Source organism: Pavona decussata, unplaced genomic scaffold (assembly GCF_977016875.1).
Source record: "Pavona decussata unplaced genomic scaffold, jaPavDecu1.1 SCAFFOLD_156, whole genome shotgun sequence".
Lineage (NCBI taxonomy): Eukaryota > Metazoa > Cnidaria > Anthozoa > Scleractinia > Agariciidae > Pavona > Pavona decussata.
Window position 1 is genome coordinate 4,641,699 of NW_028145568.1, and position 15,534 is coordinate 4,657,232.

At 37.9% G+C, this 15,534-nt stretch overlaps 1 protein-coding gene across 5 annotated transcripts in view; it reads right to left on the reverse strand.

Moving 5' to 3' along the window:
* Positions 1–15,534, reverse strand: part of LOC146465443 (voltage-gated inwardly rectifying potassium channel KCNH6-like) — a 49,270-nt gene that overhangs the window by 32,704 nt on the left and 1,032 nt on the right. Inside the window, exons 1-2 of one of the 5 annotated variants that reach the window (XM_085128880.1) lie at positions 13,065–13,136; positions 12,379–12,468 (exon numbers count right to left, since the gene is read on the reverse strand). In XM_085128880.1, coding sequence (XP_084985006.1) covers positions 12,379–12,441 — 63 coding nt within the window. In that variant the 5' untranslated portion in view covers positions 12,442–12,468; positions 13,065–13,136. Of the gene's footprint in view, positions 1–4,362; positions 4,423–12,378; positions 12,469–12,558; positions 12,754–13,064; positions 13,137–15,534 lie in introns of those variants that run through there. The other 4 variants (XM_085128881.1, XM_085128878.1, XM_085128882.1 and 1 more) reach the window with 4 other exon arrangements.

Below are 15,534 nucleotides of genomic sequence, written 5' to 3' on the forward strand. Positions count from 1 at the left end.
GTTTTCTTTGTGACAAACGTGAAAACAAGCCTGTAAAATTTACGTGACCTACAGTTCAAGGCCCCGTAACTGTCCATTAGAAGAACTCTCAAAAGAATCTTCACCAAATACAAGATAAGTACCAGGGAAAATTGCAGTTACAATAAGTGATAATTTAAATATTTCATTGTGTCATGCGCGCCAATTCATCTGCATCCGGTCTGGCGCACCCCCTAATTGTGAAAATTATGCGATTCATGTATACTCCGCTCCGACGCACCCTTAGACGGATATTTAGTGGCATTTTTAACGAGCGCGAAAATGCTTTCGTCAACACAGAATTTTAGGAGCAGAAGCAGAAGCTAGGCTCGATTTCGGCGCGGACTCATTTTCCCGAACAGCGGTTGGTAATCGAGCCTAGTTTATAGCCCGTGAATTCAAAAGTTCGAGAAAGCTATAGGTAGAATATGGAAACCACCCAAGGGTAATGGTTTGGTGTTTAATATCCATAAATCTAATTGGAATGCCCAAGAAGCTCACATCCTTTCCTTACTAGTCTTTACTCAAAAAGTGATCCTAACTCGTAGCTCTGCCAACAAACAGATAAATTTTAAAAACAAAGAAAGCACTTCAAATATTTATAAGCTGCCACAAACGTTATTTAGCAGTCTACGTGTTAAGTTTCTAAAGTACTTTCGCGTGAAATTAATTATAAAATTTCCATGGCATCATATTATTTTAGTTTACGATAAACAAGAGTTTTCATAGATTTTATTCAGTTTTCTGTCGTCTTCACTTTTCGGTGCCTTCGGGTATTTGAGAGTTGGTATCTGTGTGAGATTAAATTTGGACAAACAATTAAGGATAAAAATTAGCGTTGTGCAAAACTCTTATCACTAATTTTAATTCTTGATATCTGAGCCTACGAATAACGCGAACACGGGACAAGAGTGAAATAACACTCAGTGCGAATCATTATAGGTTTTGTTTTGTCCTCATCAACGGCTCGAGATTTGATTGTACTTCCTGTTGCCCAATCAATTTAGTAAAAAAAATCGTTTTCATGCAATCAAAGTTTCATCTGCGATTGCTTCATGCAACACGCATAAGTCCAAACGCGTAGAGACATTATCATCAGGTTTTTGTTTTTGTTTGTTTTTCTTTTAATAGAGTGATCGGTGGTACCGGATAAAACTGAATTTCCCTGCAACTTTCTAAGCGAAATCTTGTCAAGGGAGACCATTGAAACAAACCCTATCTTAATACCATTATGAATTGCTCAAATCAAAATATGTTTTACAGGAGCAAAGGCCGGCTGCGTTTTGCGTCGCTATTACAGAAAAAAAACGCAATCAGAACAACCCAGACTGACCCTGATGCATTCCACGCACATCATGGGCTCTGGAAAAATGCATTTCGATAATTTCTCTCAAATTAAGTCGCATTAAACTGACAGAGAAGTAGCCTTGTGTCTTTTCTCCCTTACATTTCGTAAAAAACTTGAAAAAACAGTCTATTATTTTTTCGAGAAGCAAAAAATTAATTTTTGTTTTCACAACAGAATTACATGTAAAGCACTCCTTTTTTGGTATGGTATGCAAAGGAATTACCATGAATGTTCGAATTAGCGCCCCCTTCAAATAAGCGCCCCCCTTGAGGCTAAAAATATTTAAAAAGCGCCCCGTTCAAATAAGCGGGGGGCCCCACCCCTCCTCAAGTACACACGGATTTGTGTTTCTCCTTACAGATTCATTTCAGTTTTCTTACTTTTTGTTACCGTTCGTGTTTCCTTGAAATAAAGACAGTATTAGTCCGAAGCCAAAATTTGAAAAACAAAATAAGCGCCCCTCTCGATCCAGAAAATTAAATAAGTGCCCCGCACGCTAATTCGAGCATTTGCGTTACATATGACCTACGGAAGTTCTCCAATACTTGTACAAATTGTCCTTATTACTACAACGGAGAAAACCACACGAAAATGGAATAAAAATGAAGAGTAAATAGACAGAGGAAGAAGGGTTCGATGGATATACCCGACGAGAAAGGCACAAAAATGCTCATGCTTGCTTCAGTTACGTCGCTCCTTTTATATGTGATATTACTGTGTGATGTTATATCAGCTCATGAAAAATGTTTGCACCTCATTTCCTGCAACTTCCGTGTAAATATTTTTGTTTCTCAATACTCAACAGAAATGTCGGTATTCTAAGGAATTCTCAGACCAACATCATTAAACGCTGAACGTCATACGCGTGACGTAACGTCGATTTTTTGCCCAATGTTGAGTTATGTAAAATTAAGAATTTGCTACATGTACCCCAATTAATACAACTTTTTTTATCATTTAGCCATTCAAAATCTTCTTCTTTCCGGCAATATTCAATAAAATGGATGTATTCGACCTACGTCCAGGCATTGTAAAATGCTCATAAGCGTCTTTCGTAGGTCTTTCCCTTTTGCTTGGGGGAGATGGGGCGGTGGAGGAAGTATTGCTACATGTATGTAATTTTATGACAGCTTTTGGAAAAATGTTTTGTGGCTTTATGCCTCACTAGCTGTGAAGAGGGAGAGTGTAGTGGCTGTGAAAAATGTTGCCATGTCATGCCGCCTTAACTTTTTTTTGATACTGCACTGAATTTACCCATTCAAAAAATACTCACACTACTGAACTGGAAAGCTTCTTTGAAGTTGAAATAAATGCGTCCCCTCGTATGTGTTAAAGGGGCGCTATCAGCTATTTTAGTGTCACTTTGAATAGAGGAAAAACATATTTGTATCGATGGGAACATTAAAATAATGGTTCAATTTTGTTAAAAATAACCCTACTAGGGCACAGAAACTAGTATTAATCATTTTTGTCTGCGGATGGCTAGGATGGAAACGGATTGGAGCTTGAAAAAGTTGGCCAATTTTTTTTCACGTTCCTCCTGTGAATTTTGGCAAAATTGCTAAAAAGTGATTCTAGTTTGTTATTTTCCGGAGAAATAATTTTCTATTTTCCTCCCGCTGCTCTAAAAGTGATTTCACGTTAAAAAATGGGTTCTCTTTTCAAATATTTGAGCTGTTTTGGACAGCAAAAGCTCCGTGATAGTACACCTTTAAGCTTCGCGAAGAAACGGTAGATAGATTTTGTTACCGAGTAACTGAAAAAATACAACTAACCCTTTGAAGTTGCTGTTTCGATCAATAACCTGTTTTTCCGGCTTAATTTACATATCTACACAGGCCTGTATTTTGTTGTTATTTGGGATGGGAGGGGAGGTGTTAGGATGTGAATTTAGTTGACGTCATCAGGGAAAAAACTGTAACAATATCGTCGGGAAATTTTAAGCAATTGAAAGTGATATTGAGCTGCTTCTTTCTGGAACAGAAAGGACAAATAAACTTATAACAAAATATTGCTATACATGTAGCTCTGACACAATAAACAAAACGTTTCTTTCTTCCCTAATGCTAACTTTGCAGTTAAATTCAAGCTCAACAGAGGTTAAAAATTTCCTTAACTATATAAACCCTCGGTTGGAAATAAACAAAGCACACCAATTTCCCGTTGACGATTCAATTTTTTTTCTCAATTGGAAATGAACCCCAGCACCACCTAACTGGTGGTGTCTGGTTTAATGAAAAGCACGTGCTCTGAAGTTTATAAGCTATTTAGTATACGTGAGGTAAACTATACAGGCTACTAAAATATCTAAATTTTGAACCAATAAAGCAGAAAACTTCGCTTGTCGCCTTAATTATACGCCAAGTACCGGAATGGTGAATGTTTACCGAAGCAAACAAACGAAGTATTCCAAGTTGTATTTTCACGGGATGCTCACAACAGTTTCTCACTTCAAAATTAACTTTTTAACTCAATTAGATCGTCTAAGAAGCGATCAGCTTTCTAAACTATGCACATCGAAGAATAGTTCTCGACAGTAAACAAATCTACAATCCAAATAAATCCCGCGGTGCCCTAACAGAGGAAGAATACTTCAAAAAGATTGCGGTTGACAAATATGCAATCAGCGAACAAAAATCTGTTAACAAAAACTGTACGATAATGACTAAAAACGGGTTATTCCTTCGGTAACAAATAAAACGGTGCTATTTAATTCACACATAGTTTAAAGCATATATCGCTACAAACATGAAAGCAATCGAAGGGCTGTTGCAAATGGTCGTGGCGAAGAGCTTCATAGAGCACGTTTATACCATCCACATTTTGCTGAGGCCGAATCGTTCTCTCAGTCTGGTACACTAAGGAGAAATACTTTTACACGAACAACCTTTCAACCGCTTGATTCACCTGGTACGATTTTTTGCGAGTACCACGAAATTTCAATGCGCTAGTCGCTGTTGTGTTTGACTAGGACTCAAAAAGACAAAATGACATACCTGGTAATCCCTCATTTTAGGGAAAATCTTCTTCCACGTTTTCATGAAGAATCTGTGGTTGATTTGTTCAGTACGTTTCTCCGTGATCAAAAGATAATCTGGACTGGTCTAGCTGCGAATGTTACTTTTCTGGAGTAATCAATGGAAGCAGAACTAATCACGCCCCTTGCTGAATGCTACCTTCAGACTGACTGATCATTGTACGTCGAGATAGGAGAGATATGGAGGCGGACAAGCTTCCTATATCTAGTAAATTCACTAGTAAATTTACGACGTAATAGTGGTCGCCGCGGTAGATAAAAATCTAAAAACAACCCAATGCAAATATAAGGACATTCCACAAGACACAAAAGAACTAGCCAACCTTAAATGCAGATATTTAATTATTTGCCAGCCTTAGCTCGAACCTACTGAACAATACCGCAAGATATGAGTTAATAGAACATGTTTGCAAGACAATTGGCTTTGATAGTCACATCACAATCTTATTGTGATAAATGCTTTGTACTTTTGAAAGTACACGGGATACTCATAAAGTGAATTATGCTAATTAACTAGCGAAATATTGTTTACTGAATCTAAATTAAAGACTCAAGCTAATTGATGCCTTTTTGTTTCATTGAAAACGAAAACGATCGACTTTGAAACCAGAATAAAAAAGAATGCATCAATTGCTGTCCCTTTTTGGACTCCTTTTTGTGATGTCCCCTGTGCACTGGTTCAGCTATCAATTCCTTTTGTTTGACAACAGCTTCTATAAGTTCGAGTTTCTTCTAACTTCTCTGTCTTTCTTAATAATAATGATACCAATAAAATAATAATGCTTTGTAATAACTCTTTAACATAGCACTAGCGATTACAATGAGATGCCGAAGCCAGGGGGCTTATCTGGCACAGGATCAAGCAGAGAAAATAAATCGATGCCTTTTTTTTGCCCCATTGAAAACGAAAACGATCAACTTTGAAAAAAAAGAAAAGAAAAAGAATACACGAATTGCTCTCCTACTGGATCCCTTTTTGCAAATTTGTTATTTGTTGCATTGGATTTACTAAAATGTTTAAAGCTTGACATAATTATAACAAAGCTTCACGTTGCCCGAGTCTTCGAACAGTTTTCTAAAATATGTCTCGCAAACGGAGCAGCGGAAACTGATAAAAATATTGTTGATTGTATTGATTTTCTATATACACTCGATTGCAAAAACGTTGACACCTAAAAGCATAAACCGTGAACGATGAGACCCAATGGCTTTATGGGTATAAGTGTACTAAATTTATTTGCATGATATTCTATTCTCGTGCGACGGTTGATGACAAAAATTAGTTGCACGTGGTGAATGATGGAAACTGTCCAAGCTTTCGGTAAAGTGTCCAAGTTGGCCACAAGGGCCAATTTGAGTGACATACCATTCCCGATTTGACTCAGTTCAAAACAGGCAATGAACTTAAGCAATATTTGGAAGAAAAATATTCGGAAGAATTAAGTCCGCACTGTATATTTTATTGCAAACAATGAGAATGGTAAATTATTGGTTATGGAAATGAGGTTATTGTTTAAACACTACCTACAAATCCGCTGGGTCTCATCGTTCACGGGTTATGCTTTTTAGGTGTCAACGTTTTTGCAATCGAGTGTATTAAGTGAAATCAAATCTGAGTCTTTTTGATGTCAGCAGTATATTTTAAGAAATTAACATGCGTTGACTTTTCTACTCATAATTTTAATCCCCTAATCGCTGTCTTATACCAATCCTTATTATTCCGCTATTATGTCATTTCACCAAATAAGGTCAAGAGAACGCGCAAAATATGAGACCGTAATACACTGTAGTGTCCCGGTTTGACCGGTTTATAACAGAGCGAATACGGACGGAAAAGGCAAAAAAAAGGAGCAACAATGGCCGGACTGGACGAAGAATAGTTTTGAAACGATGCAAGCTCAAACAAAGTTTTTAGCATGCCAATAACTTGTCATTTATCTTTTCATTTTATCCAATCAAATTTAAGACATTTAACTGGCTTTCTGTGTTGTTTACGTCATTCGTACGCGCCATATACCGATAGACAGTTAATGCCGGGTGTATTTCAAAACTGTTTCCAAAACAGAGAAGCAAAAATAACAAAATCTTTTTGTAGTGGAGTAATAAATCTCTTATTCGATGTTCTTACATATGATACTCGCGGACATTTTGCTCATTGCTCGTATTTTTCCTCGCCCCGACTACGCAACTCGCAAAATATCCGCGCGTATTATATGTTAAACCATCGAATAAGATATATAAATCCAATCCTTTAACAGTCGAGAGCTATACAAAAATAGTGTATTGTTATCAAAACATCTATTCCAAGTTAAAAGAAACTTTTTTGCTCTTTTTGACCGCTTCTTGAGTTGTATACAACTCGATTATTATTATTATTATTATTATTATTATTATTATTATTAATACATTGGAAAGTGCGCAAGCCAGAATTTAAGTAGTGACTTTTTTGTCAGTCTGAATTATTTTTAGAAAGTCCTTATTTATTTATTTATTTATTTATTTATTTATTTATTTATTTTTTACTAACTTTTCGACGCTTTTTAAACTATTGAAAGTGAGAAATGAAGTAGGAAATAGAGCAGAGGAGGAGAGAAGAAGAATGTCGCGTTGTATTCTTATAAGCTCTGTATTTTTAGGCTGGATAATGCAATGTAAACTGAGAATGTCTTGAGTTGTTATCCATTTCACGATATAAACAGTGTGCAAAAATTGATTTCCAATTATGTTTATGAATTTTATTGCATGCAACCATACTTGTACAGTACGCTTAGAGTCATGTTGATTGTAAAATTCATTTTATTATTCGTTATTCAATAAAATAGATCAATATTATTAATTAAAAAAATATTATTAATTAAAAAAATTATTATTATTATTATTATTATTATTATTATTATTATTATTATTATTATTATTATTATTATTATTATTACAACAATTCTGACTGTTGTACCAAGCCAAAATACCCTTAGTATAAAGGTGCTGAAATTTAAGATGGTGATGCTGTTGATGTCATTTAATACTTTCAGGAGAGCTGAAGAAAACGGATCTTACTCAAGGTGAAGATATTGTTTATAAAGATGCTGTACAACAACAGTATACACGTGTACTAAAAGCTGAATTATTTGCTTCACGCATTAAAGCCAGTTAAAAATCTTTCTTTTGACATTATTTTATGAATCACTGAGGACGTGGCCTGGAAGGTGAAGGGACGTTATTGTGTTTGACGTGTTATCCACTCAGTGAAAAATTCTTACCGTTTATTGCCTCTAAAACTATTTGGACAGCACGGCTCTTAGGCTCCGTTCAGACTAGTTGTTATGGTCTGGTTCTCAGGCACGGGTACTAGTGTGAGTGTGGCTATGTTCACCCTTGGTTCCCGAGCACGGTGCCCAAGAACGATTCTCGCTGGGCACTAATGTGAACGCAGCCTTTAATCAAGTATCTACGCCAGAATTCGGGTACGGTGTACCTGCCCGAGTACAAGGACGAGACCTTATATTCAGGCACTGAAGTAGGAACCGGTTCCCTGTGTGCTCGCATTGCTATTTTGTGCCCGGCGCCCAAGCACTAGTGTGAACGTAACAATAGCTTGTTTTGGGTGCACAAGCAAAAATCTCAGCACAGTATCAGTGTATGGGCACTACCTCAATGGCTATTGGTCTCAACAGTTCCCGCGCTTTTAACTCATGCCTTCCTGTGATACAGTGACCAGTGAACAAATGCAGACGCTAAATACACAAACGAGGAAAGGATTGGTCCTTAGGTACCAAGGAGTCTGAACAACGTCCTTTTCAGTGTTCGGGCACAGGGCCCTGGAACGGGCACCTAACATGGCAGTGAAACCACCACCCTGCGGCTCGTGGTTCCACTTGAGTTTGGAACATTTTATGACGCCATTTCATGGTCTATAAGAGAATCGGCCATAAAAAACTGCCGTCGATTTGTTAAATAACAACTATTATTATTCCACTATTATGTCATTTTACCAAATGAGGTCAAGAGAAAAAATATAAGACCGTGATACACTGATGTGTCCCAGTTTGACCGATCTACAACAGCGAATACGGGCAACGACATTTCACTGGCTTTCTGTGTTGTTTACGCCCTTCGCACGCGCCATATATTGATGGACAGATAATGCCGGGTGTATTTCAACACTCTTACCAGAAAAGAGAAGACAAATATAACAAACCCTTTTTGTAGTGGAATAATAAATCTCCTTTTCTTTGGTTTTACATATATTACACGCGGACGTTTTGCTCATTGCTCGTATTTTTCTTTGCCCCTTCGGGGCTCGGAAAAATACCACGCAACTCGCAAAATATCCGCGCATATATATAAAACCATTGAGTAAGATATATGTATATAATATATAATAATTGCGGGCGAGCGTTAGCGAGCAGCACACTATTCTTTACAATAGCGGAAAAAGTCTAAAAATTTGTCGGATGTAAGATCGGAAGCATGCGCAATTGGTTGGATTTTTATTATCCGGCCTATCCACACCTGCGAAGACGTCACTTAAAATTGCACGTGGAGAGAGATCTTATACAGCTCCAGTCCATTTACAACATTCTTAGCCCGTTGAGGCAAACTATTTGCAGTATTATTCGCCCGTTGAGACGTCGTTCTCAACCTTTGAGATCATCCATTCGACCGTCGAGTCAAAATTGTTTTCCAAACGTTGAGAGAAAAGAAAACTTCAGTCTCCAGCACAGTATTAAAACGTCGTTCGCTCGTTGACACTAGAGATTCTTTAAAATGCGTTTGTGTTGCTGAAAGGCGGCTAGCGATTTCTGAAGAACATAAGCGTAATTGCTGTAACATTTACAGCATAAAATTTGGAAAACGCCGACAAGGTTTCATGAATACGCATGACACCCGTTATCTTTCATTTCTCGTTGCCTTTTACTCTCAGCATTTTCTTCCAGCTCTAATTGCAGCACTTACTTTCACATTAAAACTTCGAGTCTACAATAATAACCTATAATAGCTATAACACTACCTCTAGTCCAAGTGATACTCTTCGTTTTCATTTCCCTTATCAACGAGATTTAGTAAGGAAAGGAGTCACGTGATTCGTCCACTCAATTTGCCCACCCTGAAAGTCATGTAAGTCAAAACAAAATGAACACAAAATCTTTTAATCCATTATCGCGTACATGAATACATATAATTCCTAAGAGACTGTGTACACTGAACCGCCTGCCCCCCTCCCCCCTCCCTCCCAAAGAAAAGAAACTCGGAGGGGAGAGTGGTTGATCGCATACGATCAACGGCTACTCCATATCTGTAAAACCGAAGTTAGGTTCTATGGAGGTAACGATTACCGTCTCTTTCCTGCACAGATTTCTTTAATTTACATTCAATACAAGACGCACAAAGAAACATTTCAAGAGACAGCGAATGAAACATCAGCTAATAAGGCCAGGAAGTCATAACACACAGATAGACAAAGAGATGGAAATCTACTGGTTTTATCTGCAATGACCTTTCACACAAGTTTTCCATGTCAGGTATCTTCAGCTTAATTAAAAGGAAAGGAAAATATCACCTTTTGTTTTGGAAATGAAACAAGCGAGGTTTATTCATGCACTTTAAAAGTATTGAGTTATATTTATACACTTTTTCCACTGGCTTTCTTGGCGCGGGACGTTGAATTCTCGAAACAGAGAAATGTGCCAAGAAAACACTATCAGTCAGCCTCTGATCTTCAGTACAACGGGGTTGGCCCTATTAAGACAGTGCTATTTTGGTCTTTGGGTGTAAGAGGAAAAGGGGGGGGGGGGGGGGGATTCTCCTTATCTGTAACTTCCGGGCTGAGTTGCTCGAAGCATGGTTAGCACTAACCATTGGTTAAGAGGTATTAAAACCTATAGGTTGTCATGGTATTTAACCCGGGTTAGCGCTAGCCATGCTTCCAGCAACTGGGCCCAGGAGTCCAAAGCTGGACAGTGAAACCCTAAAGCGAATGATACACGGTTCAACATCGTTCAACTTTTGTTGATAAACAAATGTTGAACATTGTTGCGACTTGTTGACTTGTTGCGGCAACTTGTTAAACGGAATAGAGCCAAGCTCTATTTTCGTTCAACAACTTTCTACATGTTGAACGGCATATTTCAACGTTCAACATTAGTTGAACAGCAGCTGCAACATTTGTTGCTCAACAAATGTTGAACCGCGTATCATTGGCTTAATGTACGTCCAAAAACTACGTTCTAAATTTGAGGTCTACAACTTGAGTTGATGAATTCAACTGACAGCCGAACTGAACCAACAAAAGGTGACCAAAGCAGTAACTGCATCCCAGTAGGTGAACAAAACCAAGAAACGAACAAACTGAAAACCTTCCGGCGCAAGAAAATGAAAAGAACATTTGTAAAGCCTAGTACGTGTACCTTTCAAAATACCGTTGCCTTGTATAGGCAATTTGATTATCAATACCATGTTCACTGTAAACTGTTCCCAGATAAATTCTAGGAAACGTCAAAAGGTTTGTTACTTTTGTCGTGAATTTCATGTTAGTCCATGCGAGTAGAATCTACCCCCCCCCCCCCCCACCCTCCCCTCACTCTCTCCCTCGCCCTCCCACCCGGTCTGGATACAGTTAAGGCTCCAGGGCTTTCAGCAGAGATATGTGAAGCATCCAGAATTGAGGCCAGAAAAATTGGCCTTCAGAGCAACATCGCGATACTACAGTTATCGGGACTTTCAAAAACTGCCAAAAATCTAAACATTTGGCGGGATTTTAAGCAGAGAAAACTTACTTCGACTTCTGCCAGAGTCACAGTAGTTACGGAGTGGATATACTAGGCTTCTGTTTACCTCACCCCTTGAGAACTTTCAGAAACAGGGTTCGAAAGAAATTAATGTCATTTAGCAAATTCTGTGAAGACGTTTCTTCTAGAAGGCACTCTTGGGAAGAAAGTATATGGTCAGATAAGTGGAACAGGTAAATGTGATAAGAGTTGGCCTTATCTCTTTGTAAACGTGAAGAGTTCAATTTAAACTTGTTCCTTAATGAATAGAAAAACGCCAAAGGTTTATCAGATTTGCTGATGGAACATTCTTTCCCATTGTGAGCTTTTGTGTTGAAAAGAAAGAGAAGCCGTCCCATACTACAATTGCAAATGAACAACAAACGAATGGTTAAAAGGTTCTTTGAACTGTTTGAATGCTGCACACCGTGTGAAAATGCAAAGCAAACGTTTGGCGATGAGATAAATGTCTTGTAAAAGACAAACGAGCCATGGGAACTTACATAACATAGATTAGAACTCGCGCAACTGGAAGAAATATACCGAATGTATGTTACCAACCAAAGATGAGTTAAGAGAAAAAAAACAGTTAATAAAACGAAATTGATGTGGTATATTCAAAACAAATCGCTCATGCGTGAAATGCTATCTTGCGTGCTAAATTTCTGTCAAGCAAAATATACTCCGCTGCTAGGATAGATGCTCAGAAATTCAAACTGACAAGTGTTAAGCGCAGTAAAACAGATAAATACATAGGCTGTCAAGTTTCATTAAGTACAGGTAAATAGGTAAATAGGTTTTTAGTTGAGTTCACCTTCTCTAAGCGACGTGAGCTGCATTAGCAACGATCAACTCAAGCGACCGCAAAAAAATTTAAGTGTCAAATCACCGCTACGAGAAGGCACGGCTAGATAATCAGTCAACAAACTGGTGACATTCACACGACATCTAACAAACACATTCCATCACATTCACGGTATAACGAAGAGAAAACGTTAAATACCGTCGGTTAATCAATTCGCAATTTGGCGACTGAGCGCTTAACCTTGTACAGCCTTCGACTCTAAACAATAATCGAAGGTTTTATTCGGCCTGCGTGACCGAGAGTTCACGGTTGATGCTTATGTAAACAGATTCTGTGTTCGAATGTTAACCGCTCAGCAAAGTAACACTGATGATTCATACCTACATTATCCTTAAAGTATCATTACCTTTAAGTCCGGCCTCCAGGTGCACTCAAACAATCCCCTCAAAGCTTCTTTCCTCTGTGACATCTTCGTAAATTTGCTTCTGTGGCAGCTCTGCGAGAGCGAAAACGGAACAACAGAGACAATCAGATTGGAGGCGAAATCTTCGCGTCTCAGCGTGAAATTTACCGAGTAATTATATGCCTGAATTACCAGTTTCCACACTGTTTGTGGACTGACGCATCGTTTGAATAAATTATTGTCAGACAAAAGTGAAAAGGATCACGACTTCACACAAGACCAAGTGATATACAATTGTTCTCTTTTGTGTCACCGCCGCTACCAGGGGTGACGTCATCAATTTTTTTGTTGACTCCGTTTACGTATTGGTCCAAAGAAAACATTCAAGTGTTGGAATAGAAGGGCCCCTTGTTCTCCAGTAAACGATAATTATCTCGCTACTTTTGTTTGATTGTGCTTGTTTGGAAAATGTGAGCACTGTACAAACTAGTAACATTCAAACAAAAGCGTCTTTTTCGCTTTGGTAGTCTAAGCTATACTAATGATGACTGATAATTATTCTGATAAGTGTATTTTTGGGCAAATGGATTGGTTTTCAACCAGCATCTGGCCCTATGATATTTTTGGCCTAATTAGTCTAAGATAAACGTATAAACTAATGTTAACTAATATCAACTCCGATATCATACCTCCAAGGCCCAGCATCTGCGTGACGGGGTAAATTTCCTAACAACTACTTTTTAGAGTATAAAAAAATTCCCCTTGTAAAAAATCGTGCACGTAAACTGTTGAAAAATGAAACCTTTCGGATGTCACGCGAAGCAAGTCTCAGTCGACCTATTTTTAACTTTAATTGTGTTTTCTAATAAGCTTCAGTTCTTTGCTGACCACAATCACTGCCATCTGTTGTCAAAGTATTAGTATCCAACTATCACAGTGGCCTTGTAATAACAGACTTATCGTGCTCATTCTTATGTCTAAATATCACCCTTAAATATTGAATGATTCTCTAATTGCACGTAACTCATTTTCAGCGATTTTGTTGCCAACCAGTTCCTTTGTTGCCTGAACTCGCGATACAAATGTCCTTGAACGATGCTGCAAAGTACCAAACGTTTACTAAGCTAACTGGTTACGATCGATATCCATCGATGACTATTTCTAAACTCCAAAATGGAGACTACGCAAGTAAAAAATCTTCCTACTAAAGATCGCAAGGCACACTGCTTCAATGAATAATTTACCGGCTCTTAACTGACAGGGGTCCGGCTTCAATTTCTAATAAGCTGTAAAATTTTTGTTTCGTTTATTTTGTGGCAGATAATTAAAAGCTAGAAAACGTCTCTAAGCGACTGAGGCAAAGAACTTACAAAAATATATTTGCCAGAAATAATCAACTGTTTTTTTTTTCTCCCTTTAGAGAATGTCAAACTCGGTAATTGAATTTTGCAGTTAAAAAGGACACAAGGAAGTTAAGGACTGATCCCAGGCGATCGATAGCCTTCTGAGCCATTGCAACATCGGCACTAGTAATGTTCAAGCTACCGTATATCAGATGTCTTTTAAAAAGATATAAAGGATAATCCCTTTTTTAAAACCAATGCCTTCCAAATAACCTTCATACGAATGCCCATTACGTTAAACTGCATTCGTTTAAGTGGTTTAACGGGCTTTCAAGGATTTGTAGTGCAGAAATGACAAGTTCATGTTCGTAAGCCAATAAGTTTCAGAATTAGTAATGAATAGCTAGGTTGCACAACTGTTTCCTTTACAACATTCTGCTCCCTACAGACTACAAAGTTATGTATAGCCAAGAACACTGTTAGTTTCATAAAAGATTTTTTCGCATATGAAAGACGCATTGTATAGCCGCTTCATAGCAGTTACTAAACCAGACCGATTAAAAACAAATTATCCCTCACATTTTTGTCTCAGAAAAAAATAATAGCCATGGGCTTTCATTCTTGATATGTTTTTACTTGCTCTATTGTTGAAGTATGTACGGGCCTCATAATACGATGATAGTCTGCGGTTAATTTAATTTCTGAACAAAAAAAAGACATTATTATACGCATAATAAAAGAACGGTAATTCGATTCATTTGAAAGGCAAAAAGCAACTGATTTCCCCTGAGGTTCCATCCTGTCATTTGTTACCGCCATGGTACTTATGGTACTCAGATTCACATGCACAAAACAAAACATTCACCCCATTCTTGTAATTTGAAGATAACAGGCGAAGACAGGTCACGAATATCGACTCGCCACAGTTTGATACGCAGCAATCTTTGAATTGTGATTTCTGCTCAGTTTGTGCGAACCTTTATAATACACACTGACTTTCGCTTTGATAGTCTATATTTGCCTTTTCACGATTTTTCTAGCCTTTCGTATGCCGCGCTAGTGAAAATTATGAGCAAGCACTTTTTTTCTCAGGGATACCCATTCCCCTTTCTCCCTTTTTTTTTCTCTCGTCCCACTTTCCGCGCGGTCAAACACTCCACCGAAAACGCTTGCTACGCAGGCTATATATTAGTATTAGTATAAGCATTAGTATTTAAATTTTTCCGAGGAGTTATCTATAACCTATATAGCACTTTGGTGACGTAGGTATCCTCCAGACTGATTATTGTTATTAGGGGTGGAATTTGCGTTGAATAGGTAACGGAGATCCCACAGGGTCTCTCAAGCCCCTATTCCTTACTCCTCGGATTCTCCAGATAACAAAGCAGTAATTAGGTGTTCAGCGATCGTGAATTTAATCACAAACAGTTCGTTTAAGATCGCAGATAATCTATGTAAACCACACAGAATGCAGGAGAAAATCACTAAAAATCCTAAATTTATCTGCCAATCAATTTCTTTGTTTGGTTAGGAGTTATTGAAGTTGGCACGGGAAGCCAGTGCTTTTGTCACGTTACTTAACAGAGAAAACAAACTGGCCATAATAGGCTTACTAACTTTTTCCATCTTTTGGACATTCAATCCATGCCTTTTTCCATAGAAGTTCTTTAAAGCCTTTGGAAACGTAGAAAAAAAACCTTTCTTCTCATGAAAGTTCAGTGGCAAACCTAGAAGAATAAAACAGAGTTCCAACTGTACTTTCCTTGTCCAAACTGTATAATCAGTTTCCCTGACAAAAGTTCTTCACTAACTTGAT